Below are 27,918 nucleotides of genomic sequence, written 5' to 3' on the forward strand. Positions count from 1 at the left end.
ACATCCCCAATGGCTTCTGTTTAATATTTCTATATGCATTTACTTTTTGGATTTATGTAAGGTTGTCATGGAAAGCGTTCATCGTTGAGGAGAGAAACAAATCCAGCTGCAGTCAAAGTTACTTAAAACCTGAATAATTCAGTTGATGTTGTGCCAGAGCTCCAGATAGGAAAGCTCAGCGACAGCACGTGGAGGTGCTGCGAACTGACATGATGGTTCAGAGTCTCTGAACGGACTCAGGAAGTGATTCATGAGCAGGTAAAAGTCGGTGTTTAATTAAAGATTGGACACATCAAAGGGAAAAAAAATTCAAAGGTCAAGCCAATTTCTATAGCCTAAAATCGCACATTTTAAATTTTCACAGAAACACTTTTCACAGGAAAAAATGGAGAAACTGAGGAAGCAGAGGACGGATCCCTTTTCCAGGATGCACAGACATGCAAAAGATGTGTCTTTACACCACCAGGAGGACAATCTATTGAAGTTTGTGTAACTAGATGTGATTTGATTCATTTTTATATACAGTATTGTTTTTGCTCTATAACTGATTGCTTCAGCTATGCTCGCTTTCACTCTCACACTTTTGTTTACTGATGTTAACCGTCTGGACTTCATTGGACTTCAAGTTGAAACTTGGTATTCATTTCAAAAAGTTCAGCGTCCTAAATAATGATTTTCCTCTTTTTATTTGTATTAAGTTTTCTGCTTAACACAAACCTCAACTCCTTCCACTGTCCAGAGTCAATTAAAGCAACAAATTGACCCCTTTTAGTGCTTGCACTTCAATTTTCACTTTAATTCCTTTTAGTTCTTGAATTTTAACTGGCTTCAACTCTTTTCACTTTTTGCTTTTTAACTGACTCTTCAGCTCCTTTCAGTATTTACGTTTAATCTGACCCTTAAACTCTTTGGGTATTTTCCTTTAACTGACCACCTCCTTTCAGCACTTTCAATGTAACTGACATTTCTACTCCTTTCAGTAGTTGCAATTAATCTGACAAATAAACTCCTTTCAGAGCTTGTTTTTTAACCGACTCTTCCACCCCTTTCAGTCTTTGTACTTTAACAAACCCCTCAACTCCTTTCAGCCATTGCACTTTAATTGACTCTTCAACTCTTTGTAACATTTTCCATTTATCTGACATTTCAGCTCTTTTCAGCACTTAACTGTAACTGACACCTCAACACCTTTCAGTGTGTTCAGTTCAACAAACAATTCAACACTTTGTACTGCTTGCACAAACAACTCTCCAATCACTATCAGCACTCTCACTTCAACTGACACAAATTAATTAAATGCTTTCAGTGTTCCTCTTTCAGTTGACACTTCAAGTCCTCTCACTACTGAAACCTCAACTTTTCAGCTCACAGTATAACCAACATTTCAACTACTTTAAGTGCTGGTATTCTTCAAATGACTCTTCATCCGTTTAACTCTTGAACTCATTTCAGCTCTTTTAATTAAATCAACACAAATTTCACCTGACACTTCAACTTCTTTCACTGCTTTAAATTCATTTTGGCAGTTTTAGTTCTTTTTAGTGCTACAGCTTCAGCCATTACTCCAGCTGAGTTTTCAATAACACCTACCTCTGCTGGGAGAAGCTGCTGTTGAAACATCTGGGTTTGAGCGAGAATGTGATCCACTTTCTCTTCCAAGTTCCTCTCCAGGTTCTGCTCCAGATTCCACCTGGAGAAGGACTCGGTCCAGCAGGCGGTCCAGCAACTGGGTGGCATGGTATGGCTCAGTTCTGATGGTCAGGTTGCGAGCAGGCTGTCCCACTGAGAACTTCAGCTCTGTGAGGTTTCTGAGAATCAAAACCCACAGAGACGCTTCGAAACTCAAAATGCTTCAAAGGCTCGTCACACAAATTAAAAACTACTCAGCTAAATGTGAATAAAAATATACTTGTACAATGTTGATGCAACTTTTTAGAGCCAATTTGAGCTGCTGATGCTGAGGCATTTTTGGATTCTTACCTGCTTCTGCTGCGTCTGAGGATCCAACAGAGAACCAGTAGAACCAGCAGCACCAGCAGCAGAACCACCAGGGACACAAAGAAGACTTCAGAAGTCAGCATCTGGGTCATCTTCACACTGATACCTAACAACAGGGGGCAGCGATCGGCTCCTCAAAACTACACACCTGTTTTCGGAAATACATGTAGATTAACATGGACGTTTAGAGTTTATTCTTGTTCTTGGGACCATCAGAAAATAATATTACCACAAGGTCCATTTAGTAGCTGTTCTTGTCCTCTCGCAATACTATTGTTTCAGTCAAGCAGCGGCTTAAACAATTTTAATGTTAGACAATACAAAGTGAGTTGACTCACCAGACAATGCTCTTGACTGTTTTGAAGGTGAGAGAAAGCAAATCAAAATCAAAACAAAAACAAAAACAAAAAGCAATTCTGCCTGAGAAAGGTTCCTTCTACGGTACTTCTCTACATGTGGATAGAAAGAGTCAGTGGGGGATCCTCACTGCAGCAACAACCTTCACTTATGATTTCTTTTGTACCTGTTATAGTAATGGAGTCTGTATAATATGACAATTAATTTTTACCAAATCATTTTCTCATCGATGGCAAAGTTTGTCAGTCCCTCCAGACAGAAAGATCATTCCTCCTCTCCAGAGGATGAACCTCTGGATTGTAATGAACCCCCGACAAAAATTACATTTTTCGCTCCGACAATAGATAAATCACCATGTTGTTTGTTCATGCATACATACAGTGCAACTAACAGTCATTGTAAAACATTATTTTTCCAGCATGTATTGATTTATATGTTTAACTTACCGGTCTCTCCTGCTGGGATCTTGCAGTTTGAAGGAAATCAGTTAAATGATAACTGTAAAATCAGTTATAAGACAGGTAAAACTCTCTGTCATTCTGAACAAGTTGAAAGAAAACATTCTCTTCTGTATGAATTTCTGAACCAATCAGAATTTCCAAAACACTGGATACAAAGTGCACTTCACTGACCATCATTTTAACTAAGGAATGTGGCAACATAGCAACAATGGTTTGCATTTTTCAGGGAAAATACAGTTGTTCCGTCCTCCGGACCAGAAACAGTCTGTGATGTCGCTCTGACATCGGTCCAAAAACTAGATTCCCATCGGCCTCAGCTGTACTTTGCATTTAGTGCTAATTAGCATATGTTAAGCTCAGATGGTGAAGATAGTAAGCATTATAACTGCAAAATATCAGTTATTAGCATTATCATTATATGTTAGCATGCTAATGTTTGCATTTAGGTCAGAGCACAGCTGTGCTGAGCCGCTGGCATGGTTGTAGATGCTCAGTCTTGTTTGATTATGGTAGTGCTCTTCTTGTTGTTATTGTTGTTGTCATTGTCTTTTCCACTTGTGGGTTTTCTGTGTTTTTTATTTGCCATTTCATGATTTGCCATTTCAACATCAAAATACCATTTATTGGCTTCGTTTGACCTTTGGGTTTCCTATTTCCTCATCTTATTTATGGGTTTATTGTCCCTGGAAGAGCAACACTGTATTGACTGTATTTGTAGAGAGAAGTCTGGTTTTTTCCATTCACTGCAATACAGTTGGAGTGCTATCACAGCAACATCTAGTGGACATAAGAGGAACTGCAGCTGAACAGACTTCTGCTCTGACTGGAATACTCGTCTGGAAATTGCTGTAGCTGCAAAAACAGGAAACAGGAATCAGGAAGTTTGTCAGCATGTTTTAATCAGATTAATGCAGTTCAGGAAGTCAGTGAATTCTTTTTTTTTACAAAATAAAATCACATGATTCGTAAAGAACAATGTACAAGAGAAGAATCTTAAAAAAATCTTTGCCTCATATCTTAAAGCACCATTAAACACAGCAGTTGTCATTATATTAATCTGTAGGATTAACAGAAAATATCATAAATGAATACTTACATTCAAATTTACCCTGATAGAGAATTATTAGGCACCATGTTGATATAAATAAAGTTTTATTACAGTAAAAATAAAAAATAACATGAAGGTTGATAATAGAAAACCGGAGAGAGCTCTAACAAATGTTGCAAATAAAACAATCAGATATGTACAGCGTGTGTTTTCAGACAGCATTATTGTTGTTATTGATCTCCATCCTGCTGATCAGTTCAGTCACCAGCTGCTGCACAGTGTGAGAGCGCAGCCGGCCGACCTCCAGGACGCCCTCATGGTTCACACTGTCTGTGTCCTCATAACTCTTCACCACCTGTCACAGATCAATCAATCAATCAGTCAATAAATCAACCAAATAATCTGCCTGAGTCTTCATAACTCTACCCCTCCTATCACGGATCAAAGTATCAATCAATGAAACAGCTAACAAGTTAACTCCAGAAAGTACATTTTTATCAATCTTAACGAGTTGATCAGCCAAAATCCATTAATACACTGAAGTATTGATTGGTGTGTTTACCTTGTTGGTGATCAGAGAGAGGCCGAAGACTTTCAGACCACAGTGAGTCGCCACGACGACCTCAGGAGCTGTACTCATACCTGTAAACACGCAACACCTTAAGTAACTGAGACAGGTCACATGACGTGATGATACTGTGTGCAACAGCAGGTCATATAAAAGGCTGATACATAATTAAATACACTCAGAACCGCTGATTAACACAAGACATCAGATGGAACCCAAACAAGACTAAATCTACATATTCATCTGTTTGGTCAGTTCAAACATTGTATATATGATTCGGTTTTTCAATAAATACTCCATTATAAAGTATGATAATTGTATCAATCATGATTTTTCTCTTCCGTTTCCAGAAAATACTTATTTAGAAACAGAAAAAAACATGATCAAAAAGGTATTCAGTGCGGCTTCACCGTGAAAGTAAAAACCCACCTGATCAAAGAGGATTGTGCTCATGTGGAAAAAACTAAAAATTAAGTGCAACTTTCTTTTTGAAGTACAATGTCAACATAAACAGGTCTTCCATTATTACCAAATGTGCATTTTTCTAAATAAAGTTATGTTACATTTATTTGTCTCTAACTACCTGACACAATGGAAACCTCACGCCTGTTTTAATTTAAACAGGGATCCTGGTCACTCTGCACAGAGGACAGAGGATTGAAGAAAAAAAACAGAATTTGATGGCAGGATTTCTGTAATTCTGGGAATTATTAGTTCAGAAAACATTTCATCAGAGGATAAACCCATTAGATTTTAATGACGTGTAAAACTCTGAGAATAGTTCGATGAGGATGTTGTTTGTTCATATCCTGACTGTAATGATGCTGCAGCCTCACGACTTAACACTGACACAAACACATAGACTTCATTTCCTGGAGACTTACTCTCACCATAATCATAACCACTACTTACCAAACCCTAATCCAAGTCTGCATCCTAAAATGTAATGATTTACATTATGGGGACCGGCATGTCCCCTTAAGGAAGGTGAGTCCCCGTGTGTGTGTCTTACCGACAGCGTCCACCCCGAGTCGATGCAGTAATCTGGCCTCAGCGATGCTTTCGAAGTTTGGTCCACCCACCGTGGCGTACACGCCCTCCTGCATGATGCTGGCCACGCCCAGCTGCTTGGCGATCTCCATCGCTATGCAACGCAGGCCTTTGTCATAGCAACCTGACATGGCTGGGAAACGAGGCCCGAACCTGTAAACAACAATAAACAACTGAAGCAAAGCTGTAAGCAAAACTTCAATTCTTTGTAACAATAACAGCTTCGTTAACACAAGAAACATTACAGTATGTTCTCAACAGACAGCGACAGTGTGACAAAAAGACAAACAATGAATTTAAAAACAAATAAACACGACAACTAGCTTCATCATAAACGTCACACAATGTTAAACAACTAAACCACAATAACACACAACCAGGTGTGTATCTGAGTTACTTGTCGTCGTTGGGTCCGCTCAGCGGGTTCAGACCAACCAGCCCGGGGAAGTTGATGTGGTCTTTGATGATCATGATGTCACCAGGCTGGAGGCCGTCAGCCAATGAGCCGGCAGCATTTGTCACGATCAGAGTCTCCACCCCCAACAGCTTGAAGACCCGGACTGGAAATGTTGTCTGATGATCATGAAAACAGACAGACAGACAGACAGACAGACAGGTAGGTTGATACTCATTTGTTGCTCAAACATAAGAAGCTTCATGGTAATCTTTGTTGCTATGGAGACGCTGGTTCATCATGGTCACAGAACGTCTGACATGCTTTGCAGCAGCATGTTTTTGCACCTTCAGGCATTTTTGTTCTTTATGTTGAACTCTCAGACAGGCTCTCCTGACTATTACACAATCAGCCAATCATAAATGGCTAACTTTTGGAGTCTTAATGCCCTGAGTTCAGCCTTCCAGGTAGAACTTCCTGCCTGTGTACAAATCCTGCTCCCAAATTTTTAAAATTTGAAAAATCGTATGATGTGACTGATGCAAAATAAGTTATGTTAGATCAGTAGTTTTGTTGTGAAGGAAATTCTAAATAGTGCCAACTAGGAGACAGTCAGTTATTCTCAGCATGGCACACACAAGAATGTGTGTGTGTGTGTGTGTGTGTGTGTGCGCACGCTAAAGTGGGAAACAATAGCAGTATTCAACAATCTGTTAAAAGGCTGCATGTGACCGATCTCATGCAAGAACTGAGCCGGGTTCATGAATGCAGACACACAAATGCCACATGCATGCACGTGCAAACACGCACTTACGCACATGCACACGCACACACACAGGCCAAGTTGCGGGTTGAGTCTCACCATGTTGATTACAAACAGTTATGCAGTATTTGTGTTACACCAAGATTGCGTGACTGAAATGCTTTAATCAGCTCACACACTGTGTGTGTGTGTGTAGTCCAATATGTACAATTTATTTGTGTTTATTGTTCATTGTTCAGTGTGTACTTATTGTGTGTAAACATAATTGAACAATGCTGAAATGGTGCATTCATGTGCCTTCTGGTGGTGTGGAAAAATACACTCTCAACCTTTGGGAAGCACTGATGTGTGTGTGCTCACGTGCATTTGCCTTTGTGAGGACTGAACTGAGGTTTAGAGCCTGACAGTCAAAGTCACGTTCAGGGTAACTATCACTTGCATCAAGTTGTGTGACTAACTGGAGACTGGAGGTAAAAAACGAATTGTTCAAATTGAAGCTGTAGAGGCGGAGATATGTGTGACTTTGTGTCAAACTCCAAAACACTACACCCGACATTTTACATACTTCCTCTTCGTATTAATTGTTAAAATGTTTTCTATTTATCTGAACTTATTTCTGTCCTTGTGCTATGCGCTATGTAAGTTGCGTTGTTTTATTTTCATAATGCAACTCCCCTCTGCCTCCAGAACACCCTAGTATGAAGCTACTGCCAGCCATTGGCTAACTTAGCTTAGCATAGAGACTGGAAACAGGAAACACCTACCCTGGCTCTGGCCAACAGTTAGAAAATCCACCTACCAGCCTGAGGTCTGTTAATTAACACACTTTAGTGCTGGTAGGTGGATCTTGTTAGATGCAGAGCCAGGCAGCTGGTCCCACCTGTTTCTTGTCTTTCATTGGCTGCTGCTGCCAGCTTCATATTTACACACACACACACACATCTAACTCCTGGAAATAAGGTCAAGAAGTGTATTTTTCAAATTGTTCCTCTAAGGTCAGTGATACAGATGCGTGTGTGTGTGTGTGTGTGTGTGTGTGTGTGTGTGTGTACCTTGCAGAGTGAGTGTCCTTCATACATGTGGAAGCGGCCCTGCATGCACACACACGTCTTCCCCTTCAGCTCCCCGAAAACCAGCCGACCTGCATGACCCTGCACTGCAACACACACAGACACAGACACACAGACACAGACACACACACACACACACACAGAGAGAGAGAGAGTCAGGATCACGGTAGGTGATTTCTGGCATGTCAGAATGTGAATTTCACAGTCGTACAGAAAGTACTGACTGTCGCAGAACTCATATCTGAAAATAATGGCTGCTAATAAATGAAAATCTGAAATAAGACTTCATTTACTGACAGCTGTGGATGTCATCGGTGTTTATTCAGTGTAAAATATATGTGAATAAATATGTGGTGAACAGTTTTAAACTGTCAAATCAGTCAGTTATTAACTTGCTCACCATTTATTATTTAATATTGTTAAAATAAAGCTGTCTAGAATACCTGTGCTCTGTGGGAAGCCCGGTATGTCAGAATAAGCAAAGGAGTCCTGACACTTGAGGGTGTCAGCGAGCATGCCCAGTCCGGACCCGCAGATGATCGCCACCTGGGGGCGGTGCTTCGTCTGAGACATCAACCAATCAGCTGTCTTCTGGTATTCGTCATGACTGCAGACAGGATGAAGAGCAGATAGAAGCTTGTGATTTTAAAATGATTTTAGGGGGAATTTATTAATTGAAGCGTGAATTCATTTCAGAGTGGACACAGAGCTGATCATGTGGAGCACCATCATCATCATCATCATCACCATCATCATATAGGTCAGGTGAAGGCTGAATCAGGAGGTTGAGCTCTGCAGCATGTAATGGACCCTTTTTATTTTATTAAACTGGGTAAAGTATAATTTATTTCTCTTTTTGTCTAAAATACCCTTTTTTACCTTCATGTGGACACCAGGAGGAGATACAATACAATGAAATTACACTGAAAAAGTTTGGTCGGTTCGAGGTTCATAAACTGATTATCGACAACAAATCAGAAAGAAAACACTGAAACTATTTTTTTTAGACTTTCCTGCAATCTGATTTTTTCTTTTTACAGTTTACAGTCGCTTTGGTGCTTTTCTCAGATCAGAATTAAAATTCTCATAACACTTAGTTCAACCTCCACAACATTTAGTCATTTGTGCACATCATAGAGGCAATGTCTCCTTCCTGTGAAGCGATTGCAAATGTTTTTGGACATCAGTTGCTTTCATACAACTCTCTGCTGTTTTAAACATTTTCATTTGCTTATGTCACGTCAGTCAAAATGAACTATACTCATGGATGCTGAATAGTCATTCCCAATAAAACTAATAGTCCTCATTTTATTGCTTGAGTCATGACATACAAAATTGTTCAACTAGTTATCAAATTCTTTCAAGCTAATTATACCTTTATCATTTTTTTCTTGAAATGTCTCCTAAATTGAACAATTATGTGGCCAGAGAGACAGGAACGTCTGGATGTGACAGAATGATTTACCTGTGTTCAGTTAGAATATGTACTGTTAGATTGTTCACATTTGTGCACAGCTCTACCAAAAGGGTGTTTATGTTTGTTCTAAATAAGTGACTGCAGTGTATTTTTTTGCACAATGCTGTAGAATTGCAAAGTACATATGCAGTAAAAATGTGAAAAGTACGTATTCAGTGTCTTGTACTCACTCAACTGCAGCAATGTGCAACTTTACTGTTGTTTTCAATGGTTGTACAAGGAGTGTATAGTGCTGTCTTGAGCATTTTCAGGTAGTGTCACCAAGTTCTGACCTTTTTTGGCATTGGAAAACACTGACAGAATAAACTGTCATAAGGAAAACATGAGAAAGCCATTTGAGTATCTTGTTTATACACGATGGTGTCAAGACTTCTCTTTTGGATGACACTGGCAGATTCAGTGACATAAATACTTGCTTTTGAGGGATGGACTATCCATTTTTAGCAAGTGCTGTGCCTTTGCAGGTTATCCACTAGGTTTTGCAGTTTGCACTAATCGTTCTGAGAAATGCACTAACTGTTTTTTAAGACTGATGTGAGAAAAGCACCAAAGCGATTGAGAAAAACTGTAAATGTACATTTTCACACTTCTGAAAATGATTCAAAGAAAAAGAAAAAAAGCATTTCTTTGCTGAACTGGTCACAGTGGAAATTCAATGATGAAAATCACAAGCCAAAAAGTTTGTTAGATAATGGTCTAGTATGTTGACAGAAAGATGTTAGTGTTAGTAACAAAGCAGAACAGTAAGGTTTGTTATAAACAGACACGATACAAATGTAATACAGGTGTGTTCTTACCTGATTTGTTCTTTGCTGTGCATGATGGACGAATGACGATGAAAATAAAGCGTAAAGTGTGTTAGTGTGTTTCTATGTGTCTGTGTGTGTTTGTGTGATGGAGAAGCATTCACAGTGTGGCCAGCTGATGCTGATCGGCCAACATATTAACTGGTCACATGCTCCTGATTGGTCAACAACTCGTCCATTCATCAGCAGAAGCCAATAGGACCACAAGAAATTTGCGTACGTATGTGTATGTGTGTGTGTGTGTGTGTGTGGATCGCTGGGAATTTTCTTTTTGGCGTCTAGTTTTGCGTCATGCCCCCGCTGACAGTAACGTGATTTCACTTCAGTATTAACGCACTCTAACTCTGATCCTGAGACTCAAACCACACACACACACACAGCTTTGATTGGCTCTGATCCAAACACTGACTTGCACAGTAAGACTTTAGCTGCATATGAATGGAAAGAAATTACAGATGTTTATGTTCTTGGAGGCTGCAGAGTTCATTACAGCCGCAGTCTGAACGTGCTGCACTGGACAGACATGGAGGGCAGCAGTTTTCATCAGTATTCACTCTGAGGAGGCGCTGAAATCAGTGTCTTGTTCGGTTTTTATTCTGTGTATTGTGGCTGTAATGGAGGTCTTGTATGGAGCAACTTTTACTTAGCTAACGCTCATTTTCTACAGAAAAGCAGATCGCTTATTAAAAAATGTTAAACTGATGTTTTACTCAAATTTTGACATTGATGACGGGAAGATTGACACCACTCTCACATCTGTGTGGTAAATATGAAGCAGCTGCTTTTCTTAACATAGCACAAAGACTGGGAAGGGGGAAACAGCTAGCCCAGCTCTGTTCTACTGATCTATCAGCACCTGTAAAACCCGATAATTAACTTGTTATATCTCATTTGTTTGAACTGTGCAAAACCTGCTGCATGCTTAATATGAAATCATTTTGATCACATTTTAGCTTTATTCCTCCACCCTGCAGCATGATGCAAACATTTCTAAATCAGTTCAGTTAAATTTGTCTACCTGAACTTTGTTAATCGCCTTTGGTCCAGACTCAAAGCTGGCTCAGCCAATCAGAGCTCAGATGTGGCGGTTTAACGAGCAGCAGCTCGTCAGTCGGTTCCCTTTTAATTGAAACTCCACATCGGGTCTCATGACCGCTTACTGTACACACCTCACATGTTCCCTGGCTGCTCTGATCGGCTGCCGCTAATGAGGCTCATGTGGGTCTGCTGGTCAAGGTCCGGAGCTGGACTGGAACCAGAGCTGAACTTTTATTAGAGGGACCAGTTTAGCTGTCCATCAGAGTGAAAACCCAGAGCTTCAGCACACCTCCAACTGCAGGGAGCCAATCTTTAAAATGTTCAGGACAAACGAACACCAGAAACGAAAACATTTTTAGTTTGACATGTGCCCCTGTGTGTGTGTGTGTGTGTGTGTGTGTGTGTGTGTGTGTGTGTGTGTGAGTGAGTGTGTGTAAGTAAGTTAACAGGAGCCATGTGGAAGCTGGTTAGCAGGTTAATGGGCAATGGGCAGCTGGTGGTTAGAGACACACAGACAGAGAGACTGACTAAAACTGATAGATAATATATACTAATACACATAAACTAATATATTACTAATATATATCCACATATGTACCTGCACAGTGAGTCTGTAACAGTAAAACTATGAATAGATGCATCCAGTTAAGTGGTTGTTATCATTATAAATAACAACCACTGGTTTTTAAGTAAAGTTTTCTCAGCCACGCTAGCTGCTCGGCTCTGCAGTTGTTAACGTCCGTCATCAGACTAAAGAATCTCAGCTATTGGATGGATTGCAATGAAATGTGGTGCAGACATTCATGATGCACATACGATGAATTTGAAATACTTTGGTGACCCCTTAACTTCAGGTCAAAATTTCAATTTGTCCAAAATTTTGGTTCATAGTGTTTATATATTGCTAATTAGCAACTGACAGCATGCTACAACTGAACTGAGATTTGTTGGCATTTACCACTAGCATGGCTGTTAACAGCATCAGTCTTTCTGGCAAATTGTCCAGCCAGTATCTGTTTACGTTGAAGTAAAAGAGCCCTCTAGTGGTCGCAGTAATGATAACAGGAGTAAAGAAGAAAGTCAGGCGAGGTTATTACAGAGCAACAAAGTCCGCGTATGGAGGAAATAAAACAACAAAGGGGCTACTTCCTGTTTCAAAGTGTGGGTCATGAGCCAGGTTTGCATCCAAATGTGTCACAAACTTTAACTGAATTTCAAGAAAACTGGCCAAAGAAAATGTGAATGAACGCTTGTTTCCATCCATCGAGATGAACAGCAGGTGGTGCTAATTCTTCAGTCGGGTGTCATTAAAGCAATGCAGAAGAAGAAGCTGCAACTAGACGACGTGATTAAAAGGCCGCCGGTGAAAAATGAGTATTCAGTTTTGTTTGATTCGTGCATTAATCTGAGGAAGGTTTCTCCTCTTCGCTCCACACAGATCTGACGTTTTCATCTATTTTTCTATGTTTCATCTACGTCAACCCCCATGTTAGAAACAAGATAATAAGAAAGATTCTAAAATAAAATTAACATACTAGAATAAAGTAAACCAACATAAAAATATTTGTAAATGCAACTAAAATATACCAGAAATGAAAATATACTAAGACAATAAAAATATACTAAACAATAAAATATACCAGTGAAATGTACCGACAGAATAAAATGTACCAGTTCCATTGCTCTGTCACATTTTGCTCCTATCGATACGTCGACCTCCACCTGAGCTACGCGTAAAAACTTGATTTGCAATATTTCTAGATTTTTTTTCAATTTAATGTTTCCACTCAGTTTTTTTAACGTGCAAATTGAAAACACACATAAAATAAAACAGGCGGATGGAAACAAACCTCCTGTTGGGTTCTTTTAATTGTTTTAAACATTAACCACGTGTTTATTATTGTAACCATGACGAAGGTTTTGTAACCTTCAAAAAGTACTTATTTTAATGCAAAGCATGATGTTTCCTAAATCTAAACAACTCTTAACCTTACAGCTGTTGCATCATAAAATAGGTTCATTTTACAGTTTTGGCGGGAACAGACCATGCTTTCGTCCTGCCGTCAGGTCAGAAAACACTCGTACGAGTCGTCGTAGAGAGAGCGGACAAACGGCGTGTTTGGTCATATCAACAGTGACCCAAAAGGCTGAGTCATAGAAGTGCTGCTGGATTCAATTAATGAATAAATTAAACCTCATTAAATCGTATTATTGGCTCCTCGTTGAGTAAAAGAATGTAGATTTTGAAAGGTCTTTCGGGGGGCACATGTGGGAGGCGTTCAATTTAAACTAAAGATTTACCGGATCTGAAATAATAGAAATCTGATCAGCTGAAGGCTTTAACAGATAAATTTGTGTCATCTGACGGACTGTTTTACTGTCACATGCTGGATTCAGCCGTTTCCTCTGCTGCCTCTGTGTGTTTAATGCTCAGCTGAACGCTCAACATTACTGCGTTCCTTCACCTCAGTCAAAATGTGAAAAATGTGACTGCGTCCATTAAGATGCCCTTCAGATATTTGGCATTCTTGGCCGTATGTGATGTACCAGCAGTCTGTCCTGCTCGGCTTTTATTCCTGCTGCCTCAGCTCGACGATGCCAGGAAACATCCAGGAGGTATTTTACACAAAGCAGCAAATGTCTCGGGCTCTAAACTGTCAACAGTAAATTCTAATTTCACACAACTCACACTTAAAAATGGCCCAATGTTGAGATCAGACCGCATGATATCAGCTGGATAACGAGCCGTCAGACGTGTGGCATTAGGAACTAACTGTATCACGTGTGGTATTGCAGTGGAAGACGACTGATGCGTCATCACATCGTGGCTCTAACAGAGTCCGTCAGCTTCGGTCCAGACTGAAAAGTCTCAAAAACTGCTGGATGGATTTTAACCATATTTTGTAGACATCCATGGCTGCCAGAGGATGAACAGCAACAGCTGTTTCTACTGATGTTATGATGGTTGTATTGTGACATTCCCTGATTTGGAAACAGTGCAGGCATATCGATGAGGAAGACGACCAGGATCACACTGATCATACAACAGTTCATGTCTAAATGTTAATAAACGTGTTGTCTCTCTTACATCCATAGACTCGATATTCACATCTTTACTTCATCATATCATCAAATTTCTCTCGGGAATTGAAAGACAGATTCTCAGTTTTTCAGGTGTTAAAACAGCAGATGAGGTGCTCGTGAGTTTTTTCTTGCTGTAATCATCTTTAAATGCCTAAAATGGCTGTTTAATGGTGGTTTCCTAATGTGCGTCCAGTGTAACTGATGGGGGACAGTGAACAGTGTGAATTTCCTTTAAAAAACAGGTTACATTTAGCATCAACGTCTATTTAAACTTCCCCTTTGAATGAATGATTATATAACAGTTTGTGGTCAAAAAGCTGAAATAATTTTTAAAACCGGTTGGAGTTCAGTCTGTGTGGATCTCTGTCAGCATCATATTACTCACAGAAGTGCTGTTTCTCTTGGTGACCTGGTCATAAGGTTTTCTGTCTGTGTGTAAGTAGGACAAACTGCAGAGACTGACGTGTCTCTAAAAACAAAGTGCGGGCGTAAAATCCTGAACGCGTCAGAGAATATTTCAGATTCTCTGTGAGTCGACTCAGACTGTCTGCTGCGTTTCTGCTCCACAAACTGATGAAGGAAGGTTTTATTTTGTTTCGGACTCTGAGTGAAACTAAAGTTTGAGTCTCTGCCGCCATGCCAACGGTTTTTAATGTGACGTCTGTATGACACAGCAGGAACAGAGAAGATCTGGTTGTCATGGCAGAAAACAGAGAAGTATTATTATACAGTAACTGTTCATTTTACTGGTTAAACTTGTAATTAATCTGTGAGAGTTTATCCACCTTTAGAGAGCTACTCGGCAGGAGCAATGACAGCCTGTGTGTTGTGTAATAAAATATATATGTGTGTTTACGTCCCTCTTGCGTGTTTCGTTAATGTGGAGCTGGGTGTCACTCATCTGATTTGAATAGAAGCAGAAATAAATAAAATAACTTCTATTTGTGAGAGAAAAAAGAAGGAAAACAAAGAGTCATCAAGCAAGATGATCTGATTGTGTGTGTGTGTGTGTGTGTGTGTGTGTCATGTGGACAGCCAGCACTAATCAGAGGGACACAGCTGCGAGCTGCGAGGACAAGGGAAATCAGCACGGTGTCACAGGAAATAAGGTGCTGAACAAACCTGCAGCTCGGGGTTCAGGTCCAGTGTTTGCTGCTCATACAGGAAGTCGTGTGGCGCTTGTGTGGATCCATCCACACCAGGGTCACTGTGGGAGGAAGTATTCAGATCCTTCATGTCAGTAAAAGTACTAATACCGCACTGAAAATACTCTGTGACAAGTAAAACTTCAGTAAAAGTATAATAAGGAAAATGCACTTCAAAGATTTTAAGTAGAATTACTGACTGTTACAGTGTTAAATATGTTATATCATTAGATTATTCTGACTCGTGCACTGATGTAAAAGCAGGATTTTACTGCTGTGACTGGTTGAGCCGGATCTCATCTTGAACTATTTTGACTGAAACTCATGATCATTTTCATTATTGATGAATCTGATGATTATTTCCTCCATTAATCGAACGATGGTTTGGTTTGGTTTACTCAGAGTGAAACCTTCACCGTGCTCGTTTTATACAGAGCTCAAAATGATTAAAGATTAATTAAAATAATAAAAAGGAAAAGCAGCAAATCCTCACATTTCTAAAACTGAAACCATGAAATGTTTTCACATGGAAAATGACTGAAACAATTAGCAAATAGCTGTGATCGATTTTCTGTCAATCCACCGATCATTCAGGTTTACTTGTATATAGAGCTGTAACTTATGACTATTTTCATTATCAATGATTCTGCTGATTATTTTCATGATAAATCAATTAATTGTGCAGTAAAATTACAAAATACCCCAAAACTACAAATAGATATTTTTTGAAGTAGAAAAAGTGGAACCCTGCAGGACTGTGAGCCTCTCTATGGCCCTTGTCCTTCTAAAAAATAAACAAAGAACCCCCCCCCCAAAAAAAAAAAAAAAATCACCTCATAATCATCACTGAGACACTTCTTACAAAACCCACAGCCAAAATTATATCTGCAGATGACTTGTGACGATCAGCTCACGGTCACATGTTTGTATGCTAGCTGGTCTCTGACTGTCAGCAGAAACCACACAGGGTTTCAAGACATTTTTTGCAGGTTCAAGTCCAAGTCTTTGAGCTTGACTCCGGGTCAAATCTCAAATCTCTCGTGGTTGTAATGAGCTTTGCATCATCTCCTGCATGGCTTCCGGTCTGCTTTGATCACTGCATGGTGATTTCTACTGAATTCAAAGCATGTGCTGCATCCTCATCATTCCTTTATTTAGTTGTATTTATTGTTTGGAATATGATCACTTTATAGAGGCTACTGCAATGCAATATGACAAAAACACCCGATGAAAAGCTCAAAAAGCGAGTCAGTTCCCATAGACCCCCATATTAAAATTTTACAGCAGAAATAAACATGTTCACAGTCTGGCACAAAAGACACTTTTGGTCTCTCTAATTTCTCCATAGTCCAGGGGACTATGAGGGGGGATTTTTATATAATTCACTCATTTAAATTAAAGACTCAAAGTTAAAGTAAAATTCAGCATTGCTGCTTTAAGCGATTGCTAGCTGCTAGGTTTCAGCAACCAGGCTTCATTTGGTCACCTCCGCTCCACGCACGCTCCACCTCTTTGCCTATTTTTGGATTAATCAGGAGTTTGGTGGAGTCAGGCGCTGCCAAGACGGCAACAACCAGAGCCACTGGCACTGAGCTCCATAAGAACTCTTCAGAAAGCTATGGGAGATTTCACAGAGACTATGTCCATGTTTTAACAGTCTATGGTTGTGACACATCTGGCACAGCAGCTGTAGGTGTGGTTGATGCAGCTCACCGTCATCTGTGGACACACATGTTAGAGACATCAGGTTAGGCGTGATAATACAGGAGCAAATGTCATTCAGCTCGTCAGACGCCTCCTTAATGTTAATGCACCAAAAAAACAAAAATAAAAAAAAGACTGATCATGAGTCCTAAATCTCAAGTCCCAAGTCTCAAATCCTCATCTCTGATAGTCTCTAGTCCAGAATGTCCTTCAAACTTACTTTGCTGAACTGAGAGAGAGAGAGAGAGAGAGAGAGAGAGAGAGAGAGAGAGAGAGAGAGGGGAAAGTAACAGAACAAACCTGATGAGCTGGTGGAGTTTGTCTCTCTCTGGTGGCTGGAAGTTGCTCTTCACATCTCATTCAGTCATTCTGATTCAGAACCAGGATTATTACTTAAATGAACGCACACAATCTGTGTGGAGGCATGGACTTGGAGTAATTCTGGCGTAGCTTCCATGTTTTAAGCGGTAGATGCTGAATAGTTGAGCCCTCTTTCCACAAGAAAACAAGCAGTACTTACACTTCCAATGCATAGCTAGGTTTCTGTCTTCAGAAATCAAAACCTATAAAAGAAACAACAAAACAAATCAATTAAACTGTTACATACGTGACCAGAATAAAAACGGACAACACTAAACTAAAAACCTCTCCTTTACTACAGTAACCTACGTCTGTAGACGTCAATGGCACTGAGTGAGTTTAAAGAACTGAGAAATGAATTGCACGCTTGCCGAGTTGAAGAGTGGCCCCGACAGATCAGCAGAGTTGCTTTTTCAGCCGTTAATAAGCTCGCTGTGTTTACTGAAGCTCCAGTTATCTCTAAATGTACACTTTCCTTACACAGTTTTGCGTCGCTTCACGCTACGTTAAGCGCTGGTTAACTTTAGCTTTCACATGCTAACGTTAATCTTTACATCAACGTTAGACTGGAGCAAAGGAGGAAAAGGGGAGGGGGGGGGATATTGCCAAGAGGAAGAAGAAGCGAGACCTCCAAGTGGATTTAATTACAGCAAGTAGTAGTCTGACTGAAAAGCACAGACTCGCAGCAACGACAGCAAAACGCCACTAACTAAACTTCATAACTTCGGCTACAGTCCCAGACATGGCTAAATCACAAACATAAAGTTCACCTCCAAACCTGGACTAACAAATAAATTATATGACAAATATGTAAACTATACGTTTGCTACGTATAAAACCAGTGAAACTTACCATGCAGCAAGCATCTCCTCCTCCTGCTTGTTTGCTTCATTCAAAACATTTCGGCAAGTGCGCATGCGCATTCAACGACGGACGCCGAATGCTGCCGAAAGCTGCCGAAAGCTGCCGAGTTTAAGTGACCAAGATCAAGGTACGCAATTATGACGTCAGAAGGTCTGTCTACGAGTCTATGACTTTATTAGTCTATGTTCAGGTAGATCATTTCTAAACTTTCTACACAAGTGACAACACCGTGAACAAAGGAGAGAAAACAGTCGAGGCAAACCACTGACAGACAACATCATCATCTGTTCATCAGAGGCAAATTTCTACTGCACACAACAGCATCTTTTGAGACTGATGGCGGACAGGAGACAAAGAGGCGAGGAGAGAGCGGCGGGAGCACGCAGGGCCCAGAGGGGGCCCCGCCGCCTTCAAGAAGTTGTTCAGGAAGCCAACAACCAGCTGGACGCAGAGATGGCCAACACTTCCAGCGAGGCGAGGACAACAGTGGATCTTGTCAAAGAGCTGGACAGGACCACAAGCGAGTGGCGCAGACAGAAAACCCTGAAAGAAATGTACATCAACAGGGGAAAAGAAACAAAGAGAGAGCTGGAGAGGCTGGAAAAGTACAGCAATCCAGAAACTCTGGACACCGCAAAGATTGCCACTCTGGCGAGAGATACTGCCAAGAGGAAGAAGAAGCGAGACCTCCAAGTGGATTATGAGGAGCTACAAGTGGCTTACATAGTCAACGAGGAGAAATTCGCAGCTGAGCTCCAGGCAGAGAAGGAGGAGAACAAGGCTCTCCGCGAAGAACTGGAGAGAATCAGGGCTTCACACCAAGAGGTCAGCCCAAGCTATCAAACTGATCTCATCACCGCCAGACAGCAGGCTTACACCCTTCAGTGTGAGCTTTGGAAGGAGCTCCAGCAGAAGAATCTCCTCCAGAAACACTGTGAGGAGATGCAGTTGGCGTATACTCTCAGCCATCAGAGGTACACAGCTGAGCTCCAGGAAGAGAGAGACAAGAACAAGCTTCTCCAAGATGAACTGCAAAGGACCAAGATTTCACACCAGGAGATCAGCAAACGTTATGAAGCTGATCTCATCACCGCCAGACAGCAGGCTGACACCCTCCAGCGTGAACTTGAGAAGGAGATTGAGCAGAAGAATCTCCTCCAGGAACAGTGTGAGCTGAGGTCCACAGCTGAGCTCCAGGAGGAGAAGGAGAAGAACACCCGTCTCCAAGAAGAATTGGAAAGGACCAAGGTTTCCCACCAGGAGATCAGCAAACGTTATGAAGCTGATCTCATCACTGCCAGACAGCAGGCTGACACCCTCCAGTGTGAACTTGAGAAGGAGATTGAGCAGAAGAATCTCCTCCAGGAACAGTGTGATGAGCTGGAAGTGGCAGATATAGTCAGCCAGCTGAGGACCATAGCTGAGGTCCAGGAGGAGAAGGAGAAGAACACCCGTCTCCAAGAAGAATTGGAAAGGACCAAGGTTTCCCACCAGGAGATCAGCAAACGTTATGAAGCTGATCTCATCACCGCCAGACAGCAGGCTGACACTGAGCTCAAGTCTCACACTGACAAAGTGTCAGAATGCCGGCGTGTGATCGAGACCTTGACGGCTGAGCAGGACGCGCCTGATGAGAAGCTCTCAGAGACAACAAGGACTACTTCTATCTGGAAACGAACACGCCACTTTTTGGGATTAAGGAAACCAAAGAAGTGGAAGAAGTAGGAGACTTCACATCAGAGAGGAGAGGATCCATTGAACAACAGGACAGGGACACAACATGAAAAAACAAGGCGGGCATGGTGGTGCACTGGTTAGCAGTGTCACCTCACAGGAATAACCCACCATCTGGTTGGTGCCTTTCTGTGTGGAGTTCATATGTTCTCCCCATGCCTGTGTGGGTTTACCCCTGTGCTCCGGTTTCCTCCCACATGATTATTATTATTATTATTATTATTATTATGACTGTTGTTATTATTATTATTATTATTATGTTTAATATATAAAATATGTGATATATTTTATATATATATAAACTGAAAATAAAATAAAATAAAATAATAAAATTCCTGCATATATAGTTGTATTTTGCAGTATTTTATCATTGTATAACCGGGTTTTTTAAGAACCTGCAGTAAAATGTCACACTACGTCTCTCACATTATGACTGCTGAGCCGATTGTAAATATGACTTGGGCCTGACGACTGATCGGACCAAGTTGGACCGGGTCTGTTCCAGTGTGGGCCAGTTGGTGTTCAAAACCACACAGCGTGTGATCTGTAGAGGTTCTCATCTGAAGTTTTCACATCCAGTCACTTCCAGCAACATTTTTACTGGCATCCACGACTGATCACATCACATATTTCACCCAAGGTAGACATACCGGTCAATAACAGCTTTAGCCGACCTGATGTTAGGTAAATGGTTGCTGAGGAGCCCTTCAATGGCATTTCAGTTTTTGCACATGGTCAGCCAGGTCTGTGCATTATCCTGGCTAAGAGGGACACACAATATATTTATTTTATTTAACAGCGCTAAGAGTCTAGAGTAGGGGTGTCCAAACTTTTTTCACTGAGGACCACATACAGAAAAATATAGGAGGGGCTGAGCCTCCCCTTTAGTGTAGTAAAGTTGGACAAATCAATTCAAAGTTGGTCAAATATGCTATATTGTTGAACATGATTGCAGAAAAAAACTGCCTTCATCACAACTTTCCATAAATGGATTTTTATTGATTTATTCAGAAAAATGGTTGGCAGCTCATTCTCAGAACAGCAGCCTCAGATTTCTTCTTAGTCAGGATGGTGAGTAGGTTTTCACATACAAGGAATTTTCACTTGGCATACTGGTACATAACAAAAAACAAAGTATGAGAAAATATAAAGAAACATAAAAGCAAGTGCTGGAAGTCAAGAAGCATAAATGGAAAATTAGCTGCAACATCCTTCATTCAAAATCATTTTATTTAAGTAAAAGACTTTTAAGCAGGAATGTGCAAAATTTCATTCAGTTTAAATAATATTTGTGTGCAAGATAGAGTTCAAAAGATGTTTAATGTAATGCTCTGGTGTGTGTGTGTGTGTGTGAGAGAGAGAGAGAGCCAGCTGTTCTTGTGGCATGAGGGTTTGGTCCTGATGGACTACAAAGAGGTCGGCCACAATCTTTCCTGCACACCTCGAGGTCCTGCAGGAGTACAGGTCCTGGAGGGATGGCAGGCGTTGCAGTCTGGTCTTGTTCTTGTCAGTGGCAGCAGCACACCAGATGGTGATGGTGGAGGTGAGGATGGACTCAGTAATGACGGAGCAAAAGTGCACCATCATGCAACCGCCGCGTCACCTTGACAATAACAAACAGTGACTGAGCAGTAATCACACAGCAGCAGATCAGAGTTCCAGTTAAACTGGGGACGATAAACCACCTGAATCTGAGTCTGCTGACAGTCCGATCTGACTGAAGTCCTTCACATCTGGAGCATCTTAGTGTCATTCATCACCACAGTGTGTGTATGTATGTGTGTGCGCGGCGGGTTATTGGCGATTGTGTGTGTGTTGCATCATGCTCACATTCTGTGCAGATCCCACTGACACACACACAAACACACACACACACACACACACACACACACACGATCCAGCACATTTCATCAATTAATAGTTAGCATTCATCAATAATTCAGAGCACAAACATCCAAAACTTTTCTTATGCTGCTGAAACTCTTCGATGTGTTTGTGCTAATAATCAGCTCCTACATGCAAATTAGTTTAAAACTGGTCACATGTTGACCGCAGTTTGGTTCACTCGACAGCGAATCAAAATGCTGCTTTCTCATGGCCTCCATTTGTTAGGTAATGCAGGGAAACATCAGTCAAGGAGTACAAAACCCTATTTTAAACGTATTTTTCAACAATCACATTACTGTAACGTGTAACTAAACTGTTTACCGCAACATTAAAGACTACTGACACGAACTGAACTACGATCATAGCAACAGATTGTAAAGATGTTTAAAGTGTCACCAAGAAACAGAATCGCTGGCGACGTGGGATTCTGACTGTGATTGGACATCGACCTGCTGCATCCAGCTGTTTCCGGATAAAGTTAACTGTGGACGTTAGCAGTTAGCTGATGGATGAAAAGTTTGATTTCTGTTTATTGTTCGTGCAGGAAAACCTGATGGGTGTCGTTTCATGCAGAAACTGTGAGGAGCAAAAATATGTGTTTGTTATTTTTAGCAGATGCTGAGGCCATTTGGACAGAAAAAAGTCTGCAAAATGTTTTCATATTTAATTACATTTTTACTATATTTATTCAGTTATTATACTCTCCTGCCTCAGATTTTTATTTTAGTGTTCCTAGCCGTGCAGCTAGCAGCCCTTAGCTGAGAGAGCCCCGAGCTACCAGGGTCCTCAAACTGGCCTCTGTTGGTCTCTGAGGGGTGTGTTCAGTCCCAGGCTGGCCAGAGTCAGCTAATAAGACCACTAGCTGCAAGGCAGGGGGAGATACATTTCATACATTTCAGTGTTTACTGGGAAACTGAACCAAATAAAAAATCAAGAGGAAAAGAAGAAAAATGAAAATTAATAAATAAAAAAGAAAAAAAAGAGTTCAGCTTTTTGCATAAGTGTGAGAAACTTTCAAGTGTGTGGACGTGAAGACGGCTGCTGCTGCTGCTGCTGCTTCAACGCAACTGTTACAGTGCAGATGTGACATCATGGCAGTATGAGGTCAACACACACACACACACACACACACACACACACACACACACACACACACACACACACATACAGGAACAAGTCAACACTCTGTAACTCTTCTGCAATCAGAGGCTGACTTCATCCTTCAACCAGCCTCAGTGTGTGTGTGTGTGTGTGTGTGTGTGTTTGTGTGAGTGAGTGTGTGGGTGTGTGTGAGTGTTGGTCAGCATTGCGTGTTGATTGCACCTCGTTACGGCAGAAAGCAGCCGGATGGTGTTGGAGGGAGTGTGTGTGTTTGTTTGTTTTGTTTGTTTCAGTCAGAGATGGGCGAGTGTGTGTGTGTGTGTGTGTGTGTGTGTGTGTGTGTAGGGTATTGCCTCAAGTTGCATTTGATGGTTGCACAGGAGAGCAATGAAACCACGGCCACACACACACACACACACACACACACACACACACACACACACACACACACACTTAAAATGCTTCTTAATGTTTCATGTTTTTTCTATATTTACATTGTTTAGGTTTTTATAAGCAGCTTTATTCTGTCTTGAAGCTGAAAACTCTTTTCTTGTCTGGAACATTCTTACAAGTTATTTATTGTTTATTTTATGGATGGATTAAATAAACTTTATTGTCCTCCTGTGAATCATTACAAATGCATCATCAATCAATCATGATTGTTACAACAAAAAAAAATGTTTTAGCAAAATTTTTGTTTTGTTATTTGGAAGTTTTGACTTTAATTGACTCTAATTAAAGCCTGTTCCTCCATCAGTCTGCTGCTGCTTTAAACAGTAGATGAGCTGCAAACAGTGAATTCACATGATGGTGTTTAAAACTGGTCTCCTCGTGTTTCTGTATGAGCATAATAGCATAAACACATCCAAATGTTTGCTTCAGAGTGCGAACACAAGGTGAAATACTTTTTGAGTTCTGGCCTTTTGAGTGTCAAATGACTGCTATTATTTATCAATAAATAAGAGAGTTTGGAGATCTTTAATGCCTCTATTTTCATCCACAGTTTTATCTAATTTGTATTACTATTATTATCAAGTAGGTTTTGTTCTCTATCTTATTTTACACTAATTAACTGTTTTATGTGAAGAACTTGGTGCATGTGATTTCTCTGTTGTAAAGCAGTTTGATCTCGAATTCTTGTGTGCAAGGTGCTGTGGAAGTAAAGTTTATAATCAATATGATTATTTTTTTTATTATGATTCAGCCTATTCTTGCATATTCTCTGCAGTATTAAACTGCAGGACATCAATATGCCTAAGCATCAACATGAAAAAGGAAAAAGTGTTCACAGATGCATGTTATTGCTACTTTCTTTTAAATAATCATGTCCATTTTGCTATGAATGTTGGGTAATATTTAAGGAGAGGTGAAGTCTGCAACCTGAGCAGACTCTCTGGAAGTTTGTCAGCTTGAGGCTCCTCAGTGGATTTGGACTCTCACAGTCTTCCTGTGATCGTGACTGTTAAGTCTGCAAATACAGGAAAGTCTGGACATTTGGATTCAGGCTGTTGCTGCGTTCACGTCATATCAGAGTTATCGAATCGTGTTAAACGTCCAAATCGTACCAACCACTGGGAAAAAGCTCTGATCTGTACAGCTCAGACATGGATGCTTCACATCAGCCAAAGATCGACCTTCAGTCTAATTAAAATTTAATGGACATGATGTCAACGCGCAGTGTTTTAATCCTCACACGACCAACATAAAACCGCCTTGATGACGTGAGCGCTTGCAAGTAGTTAACATGAGAGTATTTCTACCGTCCGCCCCGTGTGATGTGAACGCAGCACAAATCGCGCTGGTTGCTCACTGAGCTGCAGCAGATCAGTCTGATTACATAAATCCTCGCCAGAGATTTGCTAAACCAGGCTGAAACTAAGATGAAAACATCGGCTGATCTGAATATTCATCAGAATCATGAGAATAAATGGCAGATCTCGCTCTCCACTGTTATCATGAGCATTTCACTTCTGTAAATGAGGGAGAGATTAGAGGGTCCCATGGCGGGAAGAATGTGGTGCTTAATTAGCTGCTGATGAAACCCACCAGGGGAGACACTGCTGAGCCGATCCTGAGAGGCTGGTTTGTTTGATTCTTTGATTCACGAATCTGCAGCTGCATTAAGAAAACAGCAGGTTAACAGAAAACCACGAGCGGGCCGACAGGAACGACTGACTGGCTTTGTGGGAGAGCGGCGCAAGACTGCAGTCCTGCAGCTACAGGTGAGTCACACCTGTCGATCCAAGACAGGAAACAGATCACGCTCACAGAGAGAAGACAGAGAAGTTCACCTGCAGCAGGCAGAGCTGTCAGGTGGGTGGCTTTTCAAAAGTCAGGTTTCTTGTCTTTTTTCCAGGAAGATGCTGCAGATGCAGCATCAGTGCGCTGTTTGACTTCGAGACAATAACGACTTAAGTAAATCTGTAATCTCTTCTTTATTTTCTTTGATTGCATGTGTTCAGCAGCACTGAGGGGGGTCACTCAAATGAAGTTCACTCAACAAAAGTGACATCAATGCCCCAGAAAATTAAAAAGTAGAAGAGCGTTATGGGAATATCTGTAAAGACAGTGGATTTTTCTTCTCCCAGTCATGTGAGTGATGTTCTCCATGTCAGAATTGATTTGACAGAGTTGCATTAACAGTTTTTTGAAAAAAGGCAAAAACCACCTTGAGTGTACAAACTTTTTTGCGCAATCGAGGAAGTTTTTGCCGTTTCCATTAAGCTGTTCGAATGAGAAATTTCAAAATCCACATTAAAACACTTAGAAACAGCTAATGAAGAAATACTTTCCAGCTCTGATATAACTGATGCTACGCAGCATCTAACCAAACCTCTTCAGGAGCCACCATTTTTGTTTTTGAATGAAAAAAGTGCCCGTCCTGCCAGTAGTTCCTCAGAGGACACTGATTGGTCTGAAGCACTGTGGGTCAACTGACAATGTGTCAGAACTACAACAGTACACAAAAAGATACACACTCTTTTCATCTGATTTATAAAGCCGTGCACATGCATGGTTCTGTTTAATTCAGTCATTGTGGAGCTAAGCACACGTGCACAAGCCCTTCACTCATTTGCATATCCACCACTTGTTAAGACACTAAAAAAGGACACCAAAGAAGGAGACATGCAGCTGCTCTATAGGGAGAACAAAGTGAACGGATTCACAGATGAAAATGACTAAACAAAACAGGAAACAAAGTACTACTGACAGGAAGTCAGATCATGATAAACAACCCTGAGTCTAAAAAAGTTGGAATGCTGAATAAAACAAACAGAATGTGATAACTTGCTCATCATTAATATAAATTCAACTGTTGTTTATAAATGATTGTGTTTTTATTGCCATTTTATGCAGCATCCCAACATTTTTTGGAATCAGGCTTATATGAACCATAAAATATAAAAAAAGCAAAGAAAATGTTGAATATACTTGGCAAAACCGTAGATTTTCAAAAACTTTCAAAAAGTTAAATGCTGAGATTAATTTCTTAAATATTAACTAAAAATCTGAAAGGTTTAATAAGATAAGATAAGATTCAACTAAATTCAATAAAACAGAAACACAAAACTCTTGAACCAAAAAAAATCATCACCAGCTGCTGCTTGTTGGGATTTCCATCCATCCATTATCTATACACCGCTGAATCCTTTGCAGGGTCACGGGGGGGGGCTGGAGCCTATCCCAGCCGTCTCTCTGGGCAGGTCGCCAGCCTACCACAGGGCTACATATACAGACAAACAACCACACGCTCATTCACACCTATGGACAATTTAGAGTTATCAATTAACCTAAGCATGTTTTTGGACTGTGGGAGGAAGCCGGAGAACCCGGTGAGAACCCACGCTGCACAGGGAGAACATGCAAACTCCACACAGGCAGGATCGAACCGGGGATCTTCTAGCTGTGAGGCGACGCTGCTAACCACCGAGCCACCGTGCAGCCCTTGTTGGGATTTATCATTGACAAGCCCACAGGCGCAAGGGTTCAGGACTCAAAACGCAGACTCTATACACAAAAGAAGATGTTTCACCAAAGTGTGTTTTATTAACAAAAGGCGCTCAGGATATCTCAATAAAAAACTAGAAATGCAAGGCAAACAAAGTACAAACAAAAGGCGCTAGGATTTAGACAAACAAAGAAACAAAACTCTCAAAAGACTTCTAGATAAAGTAACAAACAAAGGTGCAAGGAGCTTAGCAAAAGGAAACAAGGGTCTCTAGGACAATCTGGCACAGGACAAAGGGAGACGCGGACAATATATACACGAGGTAACAAGGAACAGGTGGAAACAATTAGGGTAGGGTAGACAATCAGACAGGCGGGAAGGACACCAGGAAGTCAGGGTCTGAAACGAGAGGAGAATTAGGTTTCACAATAAAACAGGAAGTGCAAGACGAGACATAACGCTAGTGAACAAAACACAATAACAGACACAACGAGTCATGACAATCATATTATTCATGTTAATGGTAATGTAAGAGCCAATTAATGGGGAATTTATAGAGTATAATAATTTAGTTAAAAAATGTATAAATATGCTTAATTTAATTTTAAGAAATTCATGATGTGTATTATATTTCATAGGAATACATAACTTAGTTAATTTAAAAGGAAACTTTTACTGTGAAATGTAATTTTGGCTTTCATTACGTAATGCGTCATACGTCTTTTTAATTTTGCTTGCATGAATGTCAAGGCAGATTGCAGCTGGACGCGAAGGAAGCAACACAGTTTTTTGACCGTACTGAAACTACAGAAACGATTTGTAACCCCTTTTATTCTGTAAAATGTGTATATACGTTCTTTAAGTAAAAAAGCATAAAAGGAAGACTTGGTTTCAGTCAAGTGATTCAAATACTGGTTGTAGACAAGCTGTAAAGGTGACACACGAACTTTGAAGACACAGAGTGCCACTACATTTATTATAAGAATGTCATTTTGAGACTTAGGAAGGACTCATAACAAATTACAGTTCTTCCTTTAACTGACACGGTGAGGGGGTCAAA

The 27,918-nt window shown here is 40.6% G+C and overlaps 1 protein-coding gene and 1 long non-coding RNA gene across 2 annotated transcripts; both read right to left on the bottom strand.

Annotated features, from left to right (window-relative positions):
• Window positions 1–4,075: 4,075 nt before the first annotated feature.
• Window positions 4,076–10,006, bottom strand: pnp4a (purine nucleoside phosphorylase 4a). The gene is made up of 7 exons (XM_041957794.1): window positions 9,984–10,006; window positions 8,153–8,316; window positions 7,692–7,795; window positions 5,880–6,055; window positions 5,445–5,635; window positions 4,427–4,506; window positions 4,076–4,219 (listed from the first exon to the last, which is right to left on the bottom strand). Exons 1-7 carry the CDS (start codon window positions 10,004–10,006, stop codon window positions 4,076–4,078), a joined length of 882 nt encoding a protein of 293 aa, XP_041813728.1.
• A 6,593-nt stretch (window positions 10,007–16,599) lies between these two features.
• On the bottom strand, window positions 16,600–18,199 carry LOC121624813. The gene is made up of 3 exons (XR_006007880.1): window positions 18,176–18,199; window positions 17,264–17,526; window positions 16,600–16,978 (listed from the first exon to the last, which is right to left on the bottom strand). It is a non-coding gene; the product is annotated as an uncharacterized LOC121624813 (long non-coding RNA).
• Between the last annotated feature and the right edge of the window lie 9,719 nt (window positions 18,200–27,918).

Source organism: Chelmon rostratus, chromosome 2, assembly GCF_017976325.1.
Source record: "Chelmon rostratus isolate fCheRos1 chromosome 2, fCheRos1.pri, whole genome shotgun sequence".
In the NCBI taxonomy this organism is placed as follows: Eukaryota; Metazoa; Chordata; class Actinopteri; order Chaetodontiformes; family Chaetodontidae; genus Chelmon; species Chelmon rostratus.

Excerpts from the sequence above, each read along its gene's own strand:
- pnp4a (XM_041957794.1), bottom strand. The coding sequence starts at position 10,006 with ATGCACAGCAAAGAACAAATCAG. Across the intron at positions 5,636-5,879 it reads AGCGGACCCAACGACGACAA|GTTCGGGCCTCGTTTCCCAG; the intron begins GTAACTCAGATA and ends TGTTGTTTACAG. Across the intron at positions 4,507-5,444 it reads ACTCGGGGTGGACGCTGTCG|GTATGAGTACAGCTCCTGAG; the intron begins GTAAGACACACA and ends GCGTGTTTACAG.